The sequence below is a fragment of the Mesoplodon densirostris genome, chromosome 4 (assembly GCF_025265405.1).
Source record: "Mesoplodon densirostris isolate mMesDen1 chromosome 4, mMesDen1 primary haplotype, whole genome shotgun sequence".
Classification (NCBI taxonomy): Eukaryota; Metazoa; Chordata; class Mammalia; order Artiodactyla; family Ziphiidae; genus Mesoplodon; species Mesoplodon densirostris.
Genome location: NC_082664.1, coordinates 99396651 through 99418317, shown reverse-complemented (window position 1 = coordinate 99418317; position 21667 = coordinate 99396651). Strand labels below are relative to the sequence as shown.

The 21667-nt window shown below is 35.7% G+C and overlaps 1 protein-coding gene across 1 annotated transcript in view; it reads right to left on the bottom strand.

Annotated features, from left to right (window-relative positions):
* The window catches only part of LOC132488554 (ankyrin repeat domain-containing protein 26-like), a 116331-nt gene that overhangs the window by 41658 nt on the left and 53006 nt on the right, over nucleotides 1-21667 (bottom strand). Inside the window, 5 exon segments of the mRNA XM_060096864.1 lie at nucleotides 233-266; nucleotides 2309-2479; nucleotides 4768-4919; nucleotides 8902-8984; nucleotides 11875-12123. Coding sequence (XP_059952847.1) covers nucleotides 233-266; nucleotides 2309-2479; nucleotides 4768-4919; nucleotides 8902-8984; nucleotides 11875-12123 — 689 coding nt within the window.

Below are 21667 nucleotides of genomic sequence, written 5' to 3'. Positions count from 1 at the left end.
TACTAAGTGTACAGAGGTGATAAATATCTCTTTATTAAAGCAAAAACACAGATACTTTTTAAAAGAACAGATTTTTATTAAAGGGATAATTTTATCAACAGTGTTTCTAAATTATTTTTTCAAAGTAAATGTTTCTACAACAAAGGAAGATTTTCTATTTTTCCACTATACCTTTCACAAAGTAATTTTTTACTACAGGATAATATTTTTTATAATTAATTTTTTACTCTACCTTGTTCTTTTCATTAGGTGTTTCCTTTGTAGCCCTAGAAAAACAAACGATTCTTTTCAGGCAAATATTAAATACTTAAAATACAAAGAATACCTAAACCTATTGTTTTTTACATAAAATCTTTGCATTGGTAATTAATTTTCTATAAAAGAGATTAAACAATAAATAGAAAGAGTAACATTAAAGGACAAAGAAAATACACCATAATAATTTTTTTTTTTTTTACTTTTTTTTGGGGGTATGCGGGCCTCTCACTGTTGTGGCCTCTCCCGTTGCGGAGCACAAGCTCTGGATGCGCAGGCCCAGCGGCCATGGCTCACGGGCCCAGCCGCTCCGCGGCATATGGGATCCTCCCAGATCGGGGCATGAACCCGTATCCCCTGCATCGGCAGGCGGACTCTCAACCAGTGCGCCACCAGGGAGGCCCTACACCATAATAATATTAACAAAGCATTAAATTAGATTAAGCTGACAATCAAAGGAAAAGGAAAAACATAATGTTACTTGCATTATTTGATAGGAAGAAATATACCAGGGTTTTTTGTTATTGTCATTTTCAATAAAAACTAACTTTATGGCACTAAAACCTATTTGGAAAGTATTAAGTCCTTATATGAAAGAAACCCTTTTTTAAAAATCATGATATTAGCTTTTCGAGGACTTACTATGTAATTGCTATGCATTATTATAAGCACCTTACATGTCTTAAAGGCATTTTAATCCTCACAACAATTCTGGGAGAGAGGTAATACATTAGGTCCTTTCTACACAGGAAGAAATGCAGCACAGAAAGGCTAAGTAACTTGCCCAAGCCCATACAGCAGATCAGCAGCTGACCCAGAATTCAAACCCAGGAAATCTGGCTTCAACACTTGTGTTTCACAATATGATGAGAAGGTAATATTTATTTTTAAGTGTTTTTAAGTAATATGATAGCAAATGAACCTGTATTATCATTCCATGTCTAGTTATAACTATAAATAATAATTTCTGAATCTTACACATATTTTTCAAAAATAAAAAGACTTTAGACCCAGGCAATATTGGAATTCTATTTTCAATAAAGATTTGCTTTTGTAAAGAAATTCATCAACCCATTGATGAGGGTTTCATTCACCCATTCATTCATTCACCCATTCAGCTGTTTATTCATACATTCAACATATACTTAGCGCACAATACGTGTTAATGACACTTTTGGTATAGGAAGCATGACTTTTGTAATTTAGAACTTTATAATCCAAAAGTAATAATCTGTGATAGATTGTTAATAGTTTTTTTTCCTATCAAATATAAACAAAATCTTACCCTTTTCCCTGGAATCTAAACCACTATGAAGTTAATGTAACCTGTTTTAGAGTACCTTACAAAACCATAGCCACTCATGATGATAATGTCATCTAGAATTATCAAGGAATGATTAAATCCTTTTCAGTATGGCCTAAATGTTTGTAAATTTATGATTATATAATTTTTAAAAATCTATGTATGATAGAATAACTTTTAAGTACTCATCTGCATATTCAATTATATAAGAATATTACACTTCAAAATCAATGAACAAGCCCTTACTATAAAACTACACGTGAATAGAAGTATTATGTACAATTAGTTTACTCTAATATTTTAAAGATAATGTAATACAATCAATAAGCTTTCTAATATTGGACATGCAAACAAGATTAAACTGAATAAATGCATCCTCTACTGGCTCATTTCCAACAGCATACAAACATACTCTAAAAACTCCCATCTTAACATAAAAAGAGAAAGGAAACTCCCTTGAATTCCACATTCCTCTTCAGTTACCATCCAGTTCTCTATTGCCTTTCCCAGTAAATATTCTCTAAGGAGCCGTTTATACTTATTCACTACAGTCCAGCTTCCATGGGGAATATTTATTGAAACTACTTCTGGTCAAAGCCACTCGTCCTCATCTTAACCTTTCAGCAGCGTTCATCTGGTATAGTTGAGAATACTCCTGTCATGGCCTGTACACTATATTATGCTGTTCTATTTCCAGAAAAAGTATTCAGTGCTAATATTTCTTGACCTAAAAGAATTTGTAGATTTTACCTGCCATCATCCTGATCTACTCCACTTGAACTGCTGTCATCCTTCATGTGTAGCAGACCACCAATCAGTGAATCAGCCTTCTCAAACATTGGTGTAATCACACATTCTTTTGATGTCCATTTTTCATTTTCATTTTTCTTTACTTCCTTCATGTGCACGCCAGGACCGCTACTTTAAAAAATCCATTAAAAAGCCAATGTTTTCTAATAATTCTACTGATAAAGAATAAAAAACCAATTTTTGTAAAATTCCAACTCTTACCCATCATAAGTCATTTATTAGTTCACAAAACAGTTATGAAGTACCAACCATATGCAAGCAAATACAAATTCTTGCTTCAAAGACAGATACACAATTATGATACAATGTGATATGTAAGAGTTGACACATGAAAGTTATAAGTGAACATAGGAAAGCTTTACAGAAGAGGTTAAATAAACAGAGGAGGTCATGAGGAAAAGAAAATGGAGAAAATCATTCTACTTGGTGATTAGAATGTGAGCACAAAGTTTAGACACATGGAGTCTAGGTGTTTCCGAGAAACTTGGAAGGAAAAGTACAAAATACATGGAAGGAAGCAGAGAGATGAGTCTGGAAAGACATTCTGAAGAACCTCAAGTGCTACAATGAAAAGCTGAAGTTCACTGCCTAAAAGCAATGACTCTTAGACATGGGAGTAATAATTAGATTTCTACTATATTTTTTTGTTTTGTTTTGATATATAATAATGTTTAATTTGCATGATTTTTAAAAATAACATGAGGTACATAAAACACGAAAGAAGAACTCAAGGAAATATCTCGGGGGGAAAATTTACTTTTAAACACCCACATGTTGGGATCATGTCAGCATCAGGGCTGAAAAATAGGTACCTCATAGTATCCCTCCACCACCAGCAACAATTTGGCATCTATCCACAGACAAAAGTGGCTTTGTGGCAGTTGCAGGATCCAGCACCATAAACCAAGGGACCTGGGAAGAGTCCTGCCCACCCAAGTGGTAACAGACATACAGACCACAGCCCAGCTGTGGACCCTGCATGGCCCATGAACTGGCTCCAGCCACTCTTAGCAACGTCCAGGGAACCCCTGGAAAACACTGTCTTAGACAATCACCCACAGATGAGAGAGCCTTTGTGGAAATCCAGGTTTCCAGCAGAGAAGTGCCAGCATACCACTGGAACCAAAAAATGCAAGTTGGGATACATTGGAGAGGGCAGTTATTAAAGACTGGAAGAGGTGACTGCTACTTCAAATTCAAAGACAGCAATGCAAAACTTCAAGTAGCATAAAAAAAATCAAGAAAACATGACACTACCAAAAGATCACAATAATTTTCCAGTAACAAATCCCAAAGACATGGAGATCTGCAATCTACCTGATAGAGAATTCAAAACGGTAGGTTTAAGGAAACTCAGTGAGCTACAAGAAAACACAGAAAGACAACCCAATAAAATCAGGAAAGTAATATACAAACAAGATGAGGAGTTTAACAAAGAGATAGAAATAATAAAAAATAACCAAATGGAAGTTTTGGAGCTGAAGAATATAATGAATGAAAGGAAAAATGCAATAAAGAGCACTGACAGCAGAATGGATCAAACAGAAGAAAGAATCTGTGAGTTAAGAGACAGGAGCTTTGAAATTATCCAATCAGAGGAGAATAAAGAAAAAAAGAATGAAAACGTGGGAAGAAAGCCTACATGAATTACCAGATACCATCAAAAGAAATAATTCATAAATCATTGCAGTTCCAGAAAGAGAAGATAGGGAGAAGGTGGCAGAAGCTTATTTAAAGAAAAAATGGTTGAGAACTTCCTAAACCTGGCGAGAGATTTGGATATCCAAGTTCCGAAAGCTCATAGGTCACCAAGCAAACTCAACTTAAAGAAATCCTCGCCAGGAGACATTATAACAAAACAGTCAAAAATCAAAGACAAAGAGAGAGTCTTAAAAGCAGCAAAAGTAAAGAGGCTTGTAAATTATAAGGGAACCCCCATAAGTCTATCAATGGATTTCAAGAGAGTAGGACGACATATTCAAAGTGCTAAAAGAAAAAACCTGCCAACCAAGAATACTCTATCCAGAAAAGTTTTCTTTCAGAAATGAAGGAGAGATAAAGCCTTTCCCAAACAAAGCAAAGCTAAGGGAGGTCATCACCACTAGACCTGCCTCACAAGAAATGCTGAAAGGACGCTAATTAGTAACATAAAATATATTTAAATATACAACACACTGGTAAAGGTAAGTATACAGTCAAATCCAGAATACTCTAATACTGTAATACGGTGGTGTGTTAACCAATTAACTCTAGTATTAAGGCTAAAGGACAAGAGTATTAGAAATAACTATAACCCTAGAAAAATATAAAATTTGTTAATCATGAACATTAGCTCAAATGAGAACTTGTTTTATAGGAAAATAACAATTATCTATTGTTAAATACTGACATAGGCTTACCTATCAGAATCTTCATTCTCCATGGTAGGAAACTGTTGGTTATTAGTTTTTCTGCTCTTTCTCTGTTGAATTAATCCACTATCATCAGCATCATATATGTTTTCTGATACTTCCATTTCACTACTTTTGTGCTTCTTCTTTGCTTCTTCAACCTTTAATGAAAGTTTGACACTACATATAATCGTTATTACCTTATTCATTATAAAGACCTTTTCATTGTCATTAATTACTTGACTCAGAGTTTGCCCCGGCTTTAAGCAATAAAAATAGTTTTGTGCTTACTTTAATTTTTTTAATTACAAGTCATTGAAATTTTTGTAAAGTCTGCTTCTCTCTGTTTGAGGAAAAGAAATAAAATTTTAAAATTTTCAAAAAGGGCTTTCTTAATGTGGTGCAGCTATTCACATCCACTCTTCCCTGTCTGATGGCAGAGACAGAGAAATAAAGAGACAAAGACACAAAATTTGTCCTCTTTGGTCTTTACCACCTGGATTTTGCATTAAACAGCCAAATTTAGAGGATGGGACACCTTGGTGCTTCAGTAACAAAAAGGAAACATCCTTCTTTCTGCACTGAAGCTATTCTTCCCCCACTGCCTTTTACAATTCTTTTTTTCATTTGGATCCTGGGAATATCAAAAAAGTGACGGTGTTCACTAAAATATATGAACCAAAGTTTACCAAAAAACAGGAGTAGAGTGAAATTGATGAACTGTTAGTTAGTGTGGAATTCTGGAAAATGAGTAATGCCTCCCAATTTCACATTCAATAACCATGAAATTTTATAGCTAAAGGGTATAGAAGTAATTATCTACTTTAGCCCCACTATTTACCAATAATGGGAATAAAACCAAGAAAGGTTCAATGATTTGTCCAAAGCCCCTAAAGTGGCATTTCCTATCATTTCATGGCACCAAAAGAGATGATACAATTCTGTAACCCTGAATCTGATAAATTACCAAATGAACTCATCAGATTAATCAGATAAGTTAAAAGTGTGACTTTGGCAAAGTAATTTAATGCCTCAGTTGGGGGTAGGGCTCATCTCATTTTCTTTTAAAGGAGAATATCTACAGATTTTTGTCTATCTTTAAAACTCAGTCAATGCACCTCTTACACAAAAGAGCAAACAAACAAATTTAAAACTCTATTACTGGAAGGAAAAAAAACCTCACTGCACGTCAAAACTCAGTTTTCTCCTTTGGAGATAAATACTGAATTTGTTTGGCTGAGGGTTTATACTACCTATATGATAAAATCATACATGTCAAAACTTACCACATTTTATTAAACAACATAATGTAAAGGTCTGACTCAACAGAAATATCTGAGAGTGGTGATTAAAGAATATGTGGGAGTACATGTATTTGTTATTAAAAATATCTTGAAGTGGTCATGCTGGAATTCTAAGTGCCAAGCGATTGAGTAAAGCAGAGAAGATCGCATACACTAAAGCACAATAAAGAGATTAGTTTACCAGGAATATGTGTTTATGTCCCTTCTTTCAGTCACTGCTTCCTTCCCATACTATAGAGTGTAATTTATATTTAAAACCCAACAGATTAAAAAGAAACCCCCAAACCCTAGCTTATTATATTTCTTAAGCAATTTCCTTTGTGGAAATTCTGGCTCAGAAAGTCACACGGTATGTAACTAAATGAGTTTCCCAGTTCATATGAAAGACTGACAGAGAGAGACTTAGGTTGATTAAGGAACAAAAGCCATGAAAATAGTTTCCTATTATTTAGATGGCAGAAGTAATCTATTTCTACACAATTACCTATTTAGCTGACCCCATTTTATTACTAAGTGGAAAATCAGAATGGATCAGATCATTGATAAAGAGAAAGAACAAAGTAGCAGCAAATGAAACTCTACCTCTTTTTGAAGTTGAATTTTCTGTTGTCTGAAAGCCAGGAACTCTACTTGTAACATGCCTATCTCATTCTTAAGCCTTTGCATATTTTGCTGTAATTCTTCATTTAGATACACTTGGGATCTTCTGTTACTATTCAGTGGAGAAGAACTCCCATTTTCTAATTCAGGTTGCATGCTTTTAGAGTTATTAGCACTGCAATTATCTGCAAGCAATGGCTTCTGGAACCAGTCTTGTATTGGTTTGGTTTTCTTACAAGTATTTGTAACAGCAAAAATATCACGACTTTTTATTTGAATCATGTGTTTCATTTCATTGGAGCGGGCAAGCCATAAATCAAAAAGTCTTTTGGGATCACTAGACTGAGGTATACATCCGATGTCTAATTTCCAATTAGTGGTATTTTGGTTCATATTTTGTAACATTTGCATATCAAACTCTTGGTCTTCTTGCATTTCAAATGTAACTACTGGGTCCCTTACTTTTTTATTTTCTGTATCATTATAAAATCTCTCCTCATTTTTGTTAAAAACATGTTCAGTGTCTGGTTTATCTCTTTCATAGTCTAATTTAACTTCAGTTAAATAAAGCTGTGAAGATGATGGGCAAGCATGTCCCCAAGACCCAGAGGTTAAATAAGATGGAAAAACATTTTCAAGACTGGGTTCTTTTTGTTCAGGAAATGCTTGGAATGCTAGAGAGACAGATACTCCAAATGCAACTTTTGCCTCACAGTCAGGTATATTATTTGTCAAATTAGAAGGTATTTCCTTTATGTTTGCTCCTTCTTTAGGGTCATCATGTAGTGGCTCTTCCTCAGGACAAACAGTCATTTTGTATTTTTCAAAAGTTCCACCAAACTTCCACTTTAACTTATTTGTGATGTGTTTGAAGTTATTTTTCCACCCTAATTTGCCTTGTTTGATCCACATTTCCTCATGCTTTTGTACACAAGGAAGTCCTGAACATACAGATATGTCCTCTCTATCACATTCCTTATTCATTTCTGGTTCTTGAGGCATTTTTTGCAGATGCAAAAGCAGAAGATCAATTGGCTTGATTTGATTTTCAGATGTCTTTTCTGTCAGGGTACATGTTTGTAAAATAACTTTATCCTTAAGTAATCAAGGACAGACAAAGAAAAATAAGAAAATAATTAAACTTTAACCATTAAACTTCTTAATCTATGTTTAGCTACTCACAAATCACTGGATTACAACTAAGAAGTGAAAAATAACTTGCCTTAGCCTGAAACAGGAGAAAAACATGAACTCACAAACCCAATTTTGTCACTGTTTGTTTGAACTAAATAATTCATATATGTTAAATCTACCAAAAATGAATTAGGAGATGATTTTTAATGTTACAAAGGCTTCCTTACTTAAAAATATTTCACCTCACCGTACCTTAAAAAGTCCCTATGTGCACGTAAGCATTTTTTTTTTAAGGACTAGTAACTGGAGAATAGACCAACCTTGAATTACTGGGAGCCAAAATCAATTAACACCAATCAGAAAGAGGAACAAATTCCTAAATTTTAATGCAAATTATATACTATGATAGTATTATACGTTGATATAATACCTGCTTTCATTCAGTTATATTATATTCTAATATCCACTAATGAAAGTGGATAAAACATTGTTTAATATTATTTACTGGTTTCCTACCCTGAAATGAAATAAATTACAAAGTTATTGTCTGTACCCTAACAACAAAGGTCCAATTTTGGAAGGTCTGCTTCCTTAATAGGCAACTGGGTTGATTGTATGACCCCTTCTTCCCTGAATGTAGATCCTTAGGTCGATTACATAGAGGTCACAAGACAGAATAAATTTTTAATCTTGGCATTAGTGACTGGCAACTTGAAACTACAAATTTTGAACAGCTGGAAATGATTTCTCCTTCCATGAATCTAACTCACGGACCATCACTGATATAATGTTCATAATTTCAACTGCTTAATCATACGATTCAGTATTTGATTATCACCTTCTTTATCATGTAAGGAAGAAGCAAACAATATTCAGGAAATTATTTTGCCTCAATTCCAAGTACAAAGTTTAACTATAAATTATAACAGATTCTAACAATATTTTAAGCTTTGTAATTAAAGCACTATAAAAACTAACTCTTAAATTATTATCTATCAATTCTAAGAGGTTAATTTTGAAAGGTAATTTCATTTGAACTCTGTTATGTTGTTAAAGCATAGAAAACAATACAGAGCCAGAAATTTACATTTACATTTTTACATACCTGTGAGTGGTTATTTTCACTTCCATCAAGCCTTTCTTGTGCTTCCTCCGATGTTATTTCTAAGTCTAGTTCTGCTGACAAATCTATATGTTTAGTTAAAATTAACTACTTAGAACAGTTAGATAAAAGACATAATCTTTATAAAAATAGATTTTAAAAATTTATCAAATGACAATTTAAATTAAGCTTAATCTTTAGCTGAATATTTACTTATTTAAGAAATACTTCTAATTACCTAAAACTCCAACAAACCATCTGGGAAATACCAGATGTCACCAGGTTAGAGGCACACAAACATCTCAAAGATTCATTTACAAATTCATCCACCAAACATCAATGAACAGAACAATCAAAAACCAGACAAAGGGTTTCCCTGGTGGCGCAGTGGTTGAGAGTCCACCTGCCGATGCAGGGGACACGGGTTCGTGCGGCAGTCTGGGAAGATCCCACATGCCGCAGAGCCGCTGGGACCGTGAGCCATGGCTGCTAGGCCTGTGCGTCTGGAGCCTGTGCTCCGCAGTGGGAGAGTACACAACAGTGAGAGGCCCGCATACCGCAAAACAAACAAACAAACAAACAAAATTTAAAAATACAGGACAAACATAGAAAGTCACAATATACTCTGTTCTCTACTTCATAATAGTACCTATTTAAAAACACACCAAGCTTCAACTGCAACGTTATTCATGGTTTCCAAAATTACTGTTACTTTTCATGCTTTTATCAGTTCCTTAATCTGAAATGTTTTCCTCTACTCTTCTGACAAAGTTCTTTTCATCTTTTAAGACTCAGCCTGCTTTGTGAAGTCCTCCTTGATTACAGCTCTCTTTCCCCAAATAGGTATCTCTTTCCTAGTAGCTACCTTAGTACTTTATAGATTTTTCTAGTGTATCTTCATCACCTGAACTGTAAATTATTTCTTCACATCTATCCTCTTTGCTTCTAGACTGTAGAGGACAATCTCTTGAAATCATCTTTGTATAAACAGTCTTTATTTTACTCAATAATTATTTATTGAGTTCCTGCTCAGTACTAAACATGGAGTTTAAAGAAGAATGTAGATGAAAGGTGTCAGGGATGGCTTTTCTAGAGATAATGCCTGAGCTGAGACTTACACAGTGAGGTCAGTCAGATTCAAGGGAATAGAGGGCAGGAAAGGGAGAGAGCATGGAAAGCTGTAGCAAGACAGGCAGAGAAGCATACATAAAACAGGGTGAATAGTTGTCTAAAATACAGGGATAGATGAGAGAGCATCACCAGCAGTTCAGAATTCCAGAGCAAAGGACAGACAGAAAGGGCTAGAGAGGGAGAGTCAGGTAGAAGTTAGATTATGAAAGCCTCGTGTCATTCTAAGATGGCTGGATATTAATATGCTTTAAAGAGTGGTTCACGATCACTGGTGCACTTGAGATAGATCACTCTAAATGCTGCGGGAGAGATGAATTTGAAGGCCATACAAATAAATAGAGGGAGAAGAATTTGATGGCATTATAATGCAAAAAAAAAGGTGATGCAGGCCTACACTGAGGGACTGTTTCCAGAAATATTTAGGATATAAAATTACCAGGACCCAGCATAGAATAAATCTTTATTAAATAAATAAATGCATGAATCCTGGGCCCCTCAAGAACTAGACTCTGCTTATTACTTTATAAAAGGTATCAACTGAGAAGAGAAATGATCTGCATGAACTGTTTTAAGTTGCTTGTATTTAGTTTCCAGTTTTCCTGTTTCACATCTTCCTGTGTTGAAGGGGCTCGTGTAGGTGTTTCATTTGAATTTGTGCTTCTTGGACCTACCAAACTCATGGAGAAATGAGAGCAAACAAGTCACTTGTATAGATAAAAAAAACTTTGAGTTTATAGCTTGTAGTCACTACTCTAGGAGATAACTGAGAATCTTTTGTAAATGTAACATTAATTCCACAGGTAAGGAAAGACAAGAAGATAAAACTATAGGACTGGAAAAAGAAAACAGTGTATGATTTATTACTATAGCCCTGATCATATGACTGATTAAGGGCACTAAATTAATCGGTATTTATGTAGAACATATATTAGATGTGGTTAATCAATAGACTGGGCATCCTAGTAGAATTAGAATTGATTTTCCTTACACTATCTTTAAATGATCAGCACTCCTTAAAACCAATATCCCTTGTGAACTATTAATTCATTAAAAATAATAAGTTGGTATACTATGTGGACGCAGCTAAGAAGGAGGGACTATGTAGCAATCCCCAATGACTCCCATTACTGCTGGGAAAGCCAATTCTAAAATATATAAACTCAGGGCCTCCCTGGTGGCGCAGTGGTTGAGAGTCCGCCTGCCGATGCAGGGGATACGGGTTCGTGCCCCGGTCTGGGAGGATCCCATATGCCGTGGAGCGGCTGGGCCCGTGAGCCATGGCCGCTGGGCCTGCGCGTCCGGAGCCTGTGCTCCGCAACGGGAGAGGCCACAACAGTGAGAGGCCCGCATACCGCAAAAAGAAAAAAAAAAAATATATATATATATATATAAACTCATAGAAAATACAAGAAATAGTTTATTATTTGGTTTTGGAGGTGCTTGTTTCGTTACATTGAATATAGTTATAACTAATACTAATGAATTCAGAGCTAAACAAAAATAAAGCTAAGAAACTACATTTTGAGAAGGGAATATTGAGATGTCTGCCTAGGTTTCCCAACTAGTCCCAAAGTTCTAAATATAATCTTGCTACCCACTCTCAGGTGTATGCTAAATACTAGTCTAACGAACCTATTCTCTCTCCTAATTCCCTTTGTTATTTATTATGTTGCTTTGGTCAGAGGAAGAATGCAAACGTCTTGCTAAAAGAAGTTTGGCTGCAGGTTGAATAAAAGGAGTAAACACAAAGCAGATTTTGCCACAAAATGATTTTGGAAACATCAGGATTATGGTGAAGCCATGCCGAGGTGGCCTATGGTTGAGTGCTCTGTGCTTATTTATTACATTGTTTGCTTTCTCTGTTTTCTGGCAGTTGTGACTCACACAGGTCACGGAGCGTGTAATCCCCTAACAGAAACAACACTCCGATATTAATCTTTTCTTTATCTGTTAAGGTCATCTGTCCAAATTCTGTGGATGCTGACTGATTTTTGGTCATTGATTGTGACAAAAATGGATATTTATCATCAACTTTCAAATGCCCGGCTCTTTGACAAGTCTCATTATTGAGCGACAAACTAGCAGAATCCCACTCTGAAAAATCCGAAAACAAAGTTTCCGTTTATTAGAATGTGAATACTAATACAAATTTGACTAACCTGAACAAATTCTTTCTTCAGAGAAGCAGTCCCATGTCCTCCTCTCCCCCCAAACCCACTACTCCCTCATGGCTTATTGTATCTTACACGTCATTGCCATTCATATAGATACGTTAAGTATTGCCTCTCATTTTTTCTAATTTTTAATTTTCTAGTGTTACTTACTTTGATTCACTCATCAATCTCTATTACATATTCTGTATTCCTTAAGAGCTTTATTAATAATTATGTTTCTTCAACATATAAGTTTCTTCATTAACAAAATTATGTCTAACCATTTATTTTATGTTTAAATATGCATGACAGTATTGTGTGTTCCAGAGACATGGGTTTTAAAAAATCTTTTAATGAATGGTACTACTTTAATACAATGAGATGGTCTTCCTCAATGTATCAATATCTTCAGAACTCATTTTTTAAGGCTTGGATAAATATCATAAATTTACAAAAGAAATGATAGCCTTGAGTGACTAATTGTTTCCAGGTAAAAATAGGATAAGTCTAGGTCCACACTAGATCCAAAGAGCATACAGTGTCATGACACAGGAAATGAATACATAACAAAAATATTTTCCTTTTTTTTAACGAAAGTAAAATTGTCAGATTTCAATTTCTTAAGACAAATAAGAGCTGAACCAAGATGGTGGAGTAGAAGGATATGCTCTCAGTCCCTCTTGTGAGAACACCAGAATCACTACTAGGTGCTGGATGATCATCGACAGGAAGACACTGGAACTCACCAAAAAAGATACCCCACATCCGAAGACAAAGGAGAAGCCACAATGAGACAGTAGGAGGGGTGCAGTCACAGCAAAATCAAATCCCATAACAGGTGGGTGGGTGACTCATAGACTGGAGAACACTTATACCACAGAAGTCCACCCACTGGAGTGAAGGTTCTGAGCCCCACATCAGGCTTCCCAACCTGGGGGTACGGCAATGGGAAGAGAAATTCCTAGGGAATCAGACTTTGAAGCCTAGTGGGATTTGACTGCAGGACTTTGACAGGACTGGGGGAGAAACAGACTCCACTCTTGGAGGGCACACACAAAGTACTGTGCAGAGTGGGACCCAGAAGAAGGAGCAGTGACCCCACGGGAGACTGAACCAGACCTACCTGCTAGTGTTGGAGGGTCTCCTGCAGAGGCGGGGGGTGGCTGTGGCTCATCGTGTGGAAAAGAACACGGGCAGCAGAGGTTCTGGGAAGTAGTCCTTGGCGTGAGCCCTCCCAGAGTCTGCCATTAGCCCTACCAAAGAGCCCAGGTAGGCTCCACTGTTGCATTGCCTCAGGCTAAACAACCAACAGGGAGGGAACCCAGCCCCACGCATCAGCAGTCAAGTGGATTAAAGTTTTACTGAGCTCTGCCCACCAGAGCAACACCCAGCTCTACCCATCCCCACTCCCTCCCATCAGGAAACCTGCACAAGCATCGTAGATAGCCTCATCCACCAGAGGGCAGACAGGAGAAACAAGAACTACAATCCTGCAGCCTGTGGAACAAAAACCACATTCACAGACAGATAGACAAGATGAAAAGGCAGAGGGCTATGTACCAGATGAAGGAACAAGATAAAACTGTAGAAAAACAACTAAATGAAGTGGAGCTAGGCAACCTTCCAGAAAAAGAATTCAGAATAATGATAGTGAAGATGATCCAGGACCTTGGAAAATCAATGGAGGCAAAGATCGAGAAGATGCAAGAAATGTTTAACAAAGACCTAGAAGAGTTAAAGAACAAACAAACAGAGATGAACAATACAATAATTGGAATGAAAACTACATTAGAAGGAATCAATAGCAGAATAACTGAGGCAGAAGAACACATAAGTGACCTGGAAGACAGAATGGTGGAATTCACTGAGCAGAAGAGAATAAAGAAAAAAGAATGAAAAGAAATGAAGACAGCCTAAGAGACGTCTGAGACAACATTAAACGCAACAACATTCGCATTATAGGGGTCTCAAAAGGAGAAGAGAGAGAGAAAGGACCAGAGAAAATATTTGAAGAGATTATAGTTGAAAACTTCCCTAACATGGGAAAGGAAATAGCCACTCAAGTCAAGGACGTGCAGCGAGTCCCATACAGGATAAACCCAAAGAGAAACATGCCGAGACACACAGTAATCAAATTGGCAAAAATTAAACACAAAGAAATATTACTGAAAGCAGCAAGGGAAAAATGACAAATAACATACAAGGGAACTCTCATAAAGTTAACAGCTGATTTCTCAGCAGAAACTCTACAAGCCAGAAGGGAGTGGCATGATACACTTAAAATGATAAAAGGGAAGAACCTACAACCAAGATTACTCTACCCCGCAAGGATCTCATTCAGACTCCATGGAGAAATCAAAAGCTTTACAGACAAGCAAAAGCTAAGAGAATTCAGCACCACCAAACCTGCTCTACAACAAATGCTAAAGGAACTTTTCTAAGTGGGAAACACAAGAGAAGAAAAAGACCTACAAAAACAAACCCAAAAGAATTAAGAAAATGGTCATAGGAACATACATATTGATAATTACCTTAAATGTGAATGGATTAAATGCTCCAACCAAAAGACACAGGCTTGCTGAATGGATACAAACACAAGACCCATATATATGCTGTCTAGAAGAGCCCCACTTCAGACCTACGGACACATACAGACTGAAAGTGAGGGGATGGAAAAAGATATTCCATGCAAATGGAAATCAAAAGAAAGTTGGAGTAGCAATACTCATATCAGATAAAATAGACTTTAAAATAAAGAATGTTACAAGAGACAAGGAAGGACACTATACAATGATCAAGGGATCAATCCAAGAAGAATATATAACAATTATAAATATATATGCACCCAACATAGGACCACCTCAATATATAAGGCAACGGCTAACAGCTGTAAAAGAGGAAATCAACAGTAACACAATAATAGTGGGGGACTTTCACACCTCACTTGCACAAATGGACAGATCATCCAAAATGTAAATAAATAAGGAAACAGAAGCTTTAAATAACACAATAGACCAGATAGATTTAATTGATATTCATAGGACATTCCATCCAAAAACAGCAGATTACACTTTCTTCTCAAGTGCACACAGAACATTCTCCAGGATAAATCACATCTTGGGTCACAAACCAAGCCTCAGTAAATTTAAGAAAATTGAAATCATATCAAGCATCTTTTCTGACCACAACACTATGAGATTAGAAATGAATTACAGTGGAAAAACATAAAATACACAAACACATGGAGGCTAAACAGTAAATTACTAAATAAAAAAGAGATCACTGAAGAAATCAAAGAGGAAATCAAAAAATACCTAGAGACAAATGACAATGAAAACACAACAATCCAAAACCTATGGGATGCAGCAAAAGCAGTCTTAAGAGGGAAGTTTATAGCTATACAAGCCTACCTCAAGAAACAAGAAAAATCTCAAATAAATAATCTAACTTTATACCTAAAGGAACTAGAGGAAGAAGAACAAACAAAACCCAAAGTTAGCAGAAGGAAAGAAAACATAAAGATCAGAGCAGAAATAAATGAAATAGACACAAAGAAAACAATAGCAAAGATCAATAAAACTAAAAGCTGGTTCTTTGAGAAGATAAAAAAAATTGATAAACCATTAGCCAGACTCATCAAGAAAAAGAGGGAGAGGACTCAAATCAATAAAATTAGAAATGAAAAAGGAGAAGTTACAACAGACACCGCAGAAAGACAAAGCATCTTAAGAGACTACTACAAGCAACTCTATGCCAATAAAATGGACAACCTCGAAGAAATGGACAAATTCTTAGAAAGGTATAACCTTCCAAGACTGAACCAGGAGAAACAGAAAATATGAACAGACCAATCACAAGTAATGAAATTGAAGCTGTGATTAAAAACCTTCCAACAAACAAAAGCCCAGGAGCAGATGGCTTCACAGGTAAATTTTATCAACCATTTAGAGGAGAGCTAACACCCATCCTTCTCAAACTCTTCCAAAAAATTGCAGAGGAAGGAGCACTCCCAAACACATTTTATGAGGCCACCATCACCCTGATATCAAAACCAGACAAAGATATGACAAAAAAAGAAAATTACAGACCAATATCACTGATGAAGATAGATGCAAAAATCCTCAACAAAATACTAGCAAACAGAATCCAACAATGCATTAAAAGGATCATACACCATGATCAACTGGGATTTATCGCAGGGATGCAAGGATTCTTCAATATACACAAATCAATCAATGTGATACACCATATTAACAAATTGAAGAATAAAAACCATATGATCATCTCAATAGATGCAGAGAAAGCTTTCGACAAAATTCAACACCCATTTATGATAAAAACCCTGCAGAAAGTAGGCATAGAGGGAAATTTCCTCAACATAATAAAGGTCATATATTACAAACCCACAGCAAACATCATTCTCAATGGTGAAAAACTGAAACCATTTCCTCTAAGATCAGGAACAAGACAAGGATGTCCACTCTCACCACTATTATTCAACATAGTTTTGGAAGTCCTAGCCTCAGCAATCAGGGAAGAAAAAGAAATAAAAGGAATATAAATTGCAAAAGAAGAAGTAAAACTGTCACTGTTTGCAGATGACATGATACTATACATAGAGAATCCTAAAGATGCCACCAGAAAACTACTAGAGCTAATCAAAGAATTTGGTAAAGTTGCAGGATACAAAATTAAGCCCAGAAATCTCTTGCATTCCTATACACTAATGATGAAAAATATGAAAGAGAAATTAAGGAAACACTCTCATTTACCATTGCAACAAAAAGAATAAAGTACCTAGGAATAAACCTACGTAGGGAGACAAAAGATCTGTATGCAGAAAAGTATAAGACACTGATGAAAGAAATTAAAGATGATACCAACAGATGGAGAGATAAACCATGTTCTTGAATTGGAAGAATCAATATTGTGAAAATGACTATACTACACAAAGCAATGTACAGATTCAATGCAATCCCTATCAAATTACCAATGGCATTTTTTACAGAACTAGAACAAAAAATCGTAAAATTTGTATGGAGACAAAAAAGACCCCGAATACCCAAGGCAGTCTTCAGGGAAAAATACGCAGCTGGAGGAATGAGACTCCCTGACGTCAGGCTATATTACAAAGCTACAGTAATCAAGACAATATGGTACTGGCACAAAAACAGACACATAGATCAATGGAACAAGATAGAAAGCCCAGAGGGAAACCCACACACCTATGGTCAACTAATCTATGACAAAGGAGGCAAGGATATACAATGGAGAAAAGACAGTCTCTTCAATAAGTGGTGCTGGGAAAACTGGACAGATACATGGAAAGAATGATATTAGAACACTCCCTAACACCATACACAAAAATAAACTCAAAATGGATTAGAGACCTAAATGTAAGACTGGACACTATAAATCTCTTAGAGGAAAACATAGGAAGAACACTCTTTGACATTAATCACAGCAAGATCTTTTTTGATCCACCTCCTAGAGTAATGTAAATAAAAACAAAAATAAACAAATGGGACCTAGTGAAACTTCAAAGCTTTTGCACAGGAAAGGAAACCATAAACAAGATAAAAAGACAACCCTCAGAATGGGAGAAAATATTTGCAAACAAATCAACGGACAAAGGATTAATCTCCAAAACATATAAACAGCTCATGCAGCTCAATATTAAAAAAACAAACAACCCAATCCAAAAATGGGCAGAAGACCTAGATAGACAGTTCTCCAAAGAAGACATACAGATGGCCAAGAAGCACATGAAAAGCTGTTCAACATCACTAATTATTAGAGAAATACAAATCAAAACTAGAATGAGGTATCACCTCACACCAGTTAGAATGGGCTTCATCAGAAAATGTACACACAACAAAAGCTGGAGAGGGTATGGAGAAAAGAGAACCCTCTTGCACTGTTGGTGGGAATGTAACTGATACAGCCACTATGCAGAACAGTATGGAGGTTCCTTAAAAAACTAAAAATAGAATTACCATATGATCCAGCAATCCCACTACTGGGCATATACCCAGAGAAAACCATAATTCAAAAAGACACATGCACCCTAATGTTCACTGCAGCACTATTTACCGTAGGCAGGTCATGGAAGCAACCTAAAGGCCCATCGACAGACGAATGGATAAAGAAGATGGGGTACATATATACAATGGAATATTACTCAGCCATAAAAAGGAATGAAATTGGGTCATTTGTTGAGACCTGGATGGATCCAGAGACTGTCATACAGAGTGAAGTAAGTCAGAAAGAGAAAAACAAATATCGTATATTAACGCATATATGTGGAACCTAGAAAAATGGTACAGGTGAACTGGTTTGCAGGGCAGAAATTGAGGCACAGTTGTAGAGAACAAACGTATGGACACCAAGGGGGGAAAACCGCAGGGGGTTGGGGACGGTGGTAGGATGAATTGGGCAATTGAGAATGACATGTATACACTGATGTGTATAAAATTGATGACTAATAAAAACCTGCTGCATATATTAAAAAAAAAAGACAAATCAAAGAAAAAAGCAAGAAATGTAAAAGTGAAAGTTTAAAGCCTGTTTCATCACAAGGGTCCCTTTATCATTTCACATCCATGAGCTCTGTAAATGGTTTAAAACAGTGGTTCTCAAGTGTCACCTGAGCATCCCTGGAGTCCCAAGACTCAACCGTTCAAGGGGTCCAAGAGGTCAAAACTATTTCACAATAACAGTAAACGTTATTTCCATTTTCATTCTGTTTTAAGTGTGCAGAGCAGTTTTCCAGAGACAAGATATGTGATAACATCATACTTCTAATGGCTAATAGAATGTATGACTGTGTGTGCTTGTATTTTAAATTTTTCAGTTTTATTTTCCAATACAGTAAACATCAGTAGATACAACCTACTTAAACAAAAGTTCCTTGGAATTCTCAATAATTTTTAAAAGTATAAAAGGATCCTATATCTGCATCATAAAAAAATAACAAACAAATAAATAAAAGGATCTTAAAGCCAAAACCTTTCAGAATTACTGTTTTAAAAGATTGTGTCTATCAAATCATCATTAAGGTATGATTACTTTCCCCCACTTTTAATAATCAAAGACCACACACACACACACACACACACACACACACAGAGTCTGCTAATCAAAACATCTGGTTGGCTTAAGCTCATCCGTGTAACACCACTAAAATGAAATAATTAAAGTTGAACTACAATTGCCATGTTAGCAAGTGAAGCTTTACTCTAGGTTAAGGTCAGAATTCAAATAAGCATTTTATAAAACTGGAAAAATCTTAGAATCTAATAATTTACATCTGAGAATCCCTAATAAGTACAGAGATTCCAAACTGAGAACTTTAGGGTATTGAAACATACATAGAAACATCTGAGTTAAAGCTTACATTTTAAAAATATTTTTTTTCTTATGCCTTTAAATATCTTTTTTTCAAAACATGGATACCAACAATAACAGGTGCCTTATTTATGTCAAATCCTTCAATTAAACTTGCAAAAACAAAAGAAAAAAGAATTAGGAATATGAAGGCTGTGAGCGTTTCAAATATTTTAGTGTACCTCTTTCCAGAGTGAAATTTGCACTGCAAAATTTACCTGATCTGGATGTTTGTAAATCCTTCATTCCTACTGCTTTATTAGGAACAGAATCTTTCACTCCAACTGCAGGCTGAATGGGTTTTGAAACAAGTTGATTAATAAATAATGTACATTTGATACAATCTGTAGTTAATAATTCAAGACAAAAATATAAGTTTTTACCTTCAAGTGAGGATATTTTTCAGGAGAATCTAAAAGGCAAAAGGGACATAGAATCAATTACACGTAACTATGAAAGCCAACTATATATTCATGCAGTTAGTACTGAGCAGAATCCTCATGCTTGGCCTTGGCAGTGAATACTTTAGGTTTTGGTGTTTTGTTTCTTGGGGGAAGTTAGGACTGCAACAAGACAGACATATGAATCCACTATAGATACTGAAGAAAAAATAGGAGTACAGGTTTAACAAAACATGCAGTTAAGATTTCAAAAGTAAGATTATGTTCCAAAAGCCTTTATAAAATAGAAAAATGCACATGTACCAATGTGAACATGCTGATTGATGAGGAGAAAAGTGATCTTTAATCAGAGGAACAAATCATGACCCCGAGAAGGTAAATGTGAAAGCTGATGGTAAAATGCAACAGCATATCTTGAATGCAATACACAAGCATCATTTACACCATTATACTACAAGTATTTATCATGTTCTTCAATTTGTCCTGTAATTTAGGAAGTGCACAGTTGGGATGACAGTTCAGTTGAATGTATAATTCATTTCTCATCAGAGAAAGTGTTATGAACTGATCAGCTTGGATATACACTTGTAGAATTATAGTTCATAAAAATATTCATTTTTTTACATACCCATGTGGGCTACTGGTATGCCTACATTTCTTGGATCCTCTAGTTTAGTCATCTTAAAGTTTCTCGATCCAATCATGCAAGAAGGTATATAAGGCACATCTAAGAAATAACGTATTATAAGTTGTCAATATCGAAGTACGATTACCAAAAAGGAAAAAGTAAATTTTACTGCCACAGAATTATTAGATATTAGAAATCTTTCATATTTCAAAATCAGTGCACTATTTACTGAAAATAACAATTTTAGCATTTAGGGAATGAACCCTATTAATTTCTTTTGTTTCCAAAATTAGTTTGGTTCAGTATATCATGCTAATGTTTAAAAGGATTTTTGTGAAACAATTATCATCAAAAAATTAGCTATCTTAGGGACTCCCCTGGCGGTCCAGTGGTGAAGACCCCATGCTTCTACTGCAGGGGGCACGGGTTCAATCCCTGGTTTGGTAAATTAAGGTCCCACATGCCAAGCCAAGCAGCCAAAAAAACAAAAACAAAAAAAAACCTATCTTAAAAAACAAAAAACAACCAATGCTTCCATATTCAAATTAATCTCATTTGAATAACACATACCAACACAACATATATCTTTGATGCCTGATAGTTACAAGGAGGAGCTGGGGTTTACCTCAATTCTAGCACCCACTCCTGCTTCCAGTATTCTCTGGAGCAGCAATGATCTAACCTTGTTTCAGTGTAAATACACTGAAGTCATCTAACGAGAGTTCTCTCAAGTTTCCTCATCACCTCCACAATCACCTCCCTAACACACTACTTTCCCCCCTCTTTCCTTTCACTATATTCTTTCCTCTTCAAAGGTAGTCTCTGGATCTGTGGTCTTAATCCTCCCCCTTTTACATTCTTTTTATGGATCATCCCCACCACTTCTTTTTTCCTCTTTGCTTAGCAGTGGCACCTTACATCTATAAGTTCTACTTCAACGCTTTGCTACCCTCTTAAATATGGAATATTTAAATATGGAATATGGAAGCATTGGTATAAAAAATGATATAAACACACTCAGAAAGAAAAAAAAAATAATGCTTTTCCTTGACCCTGTTCTGTCTTTTTTT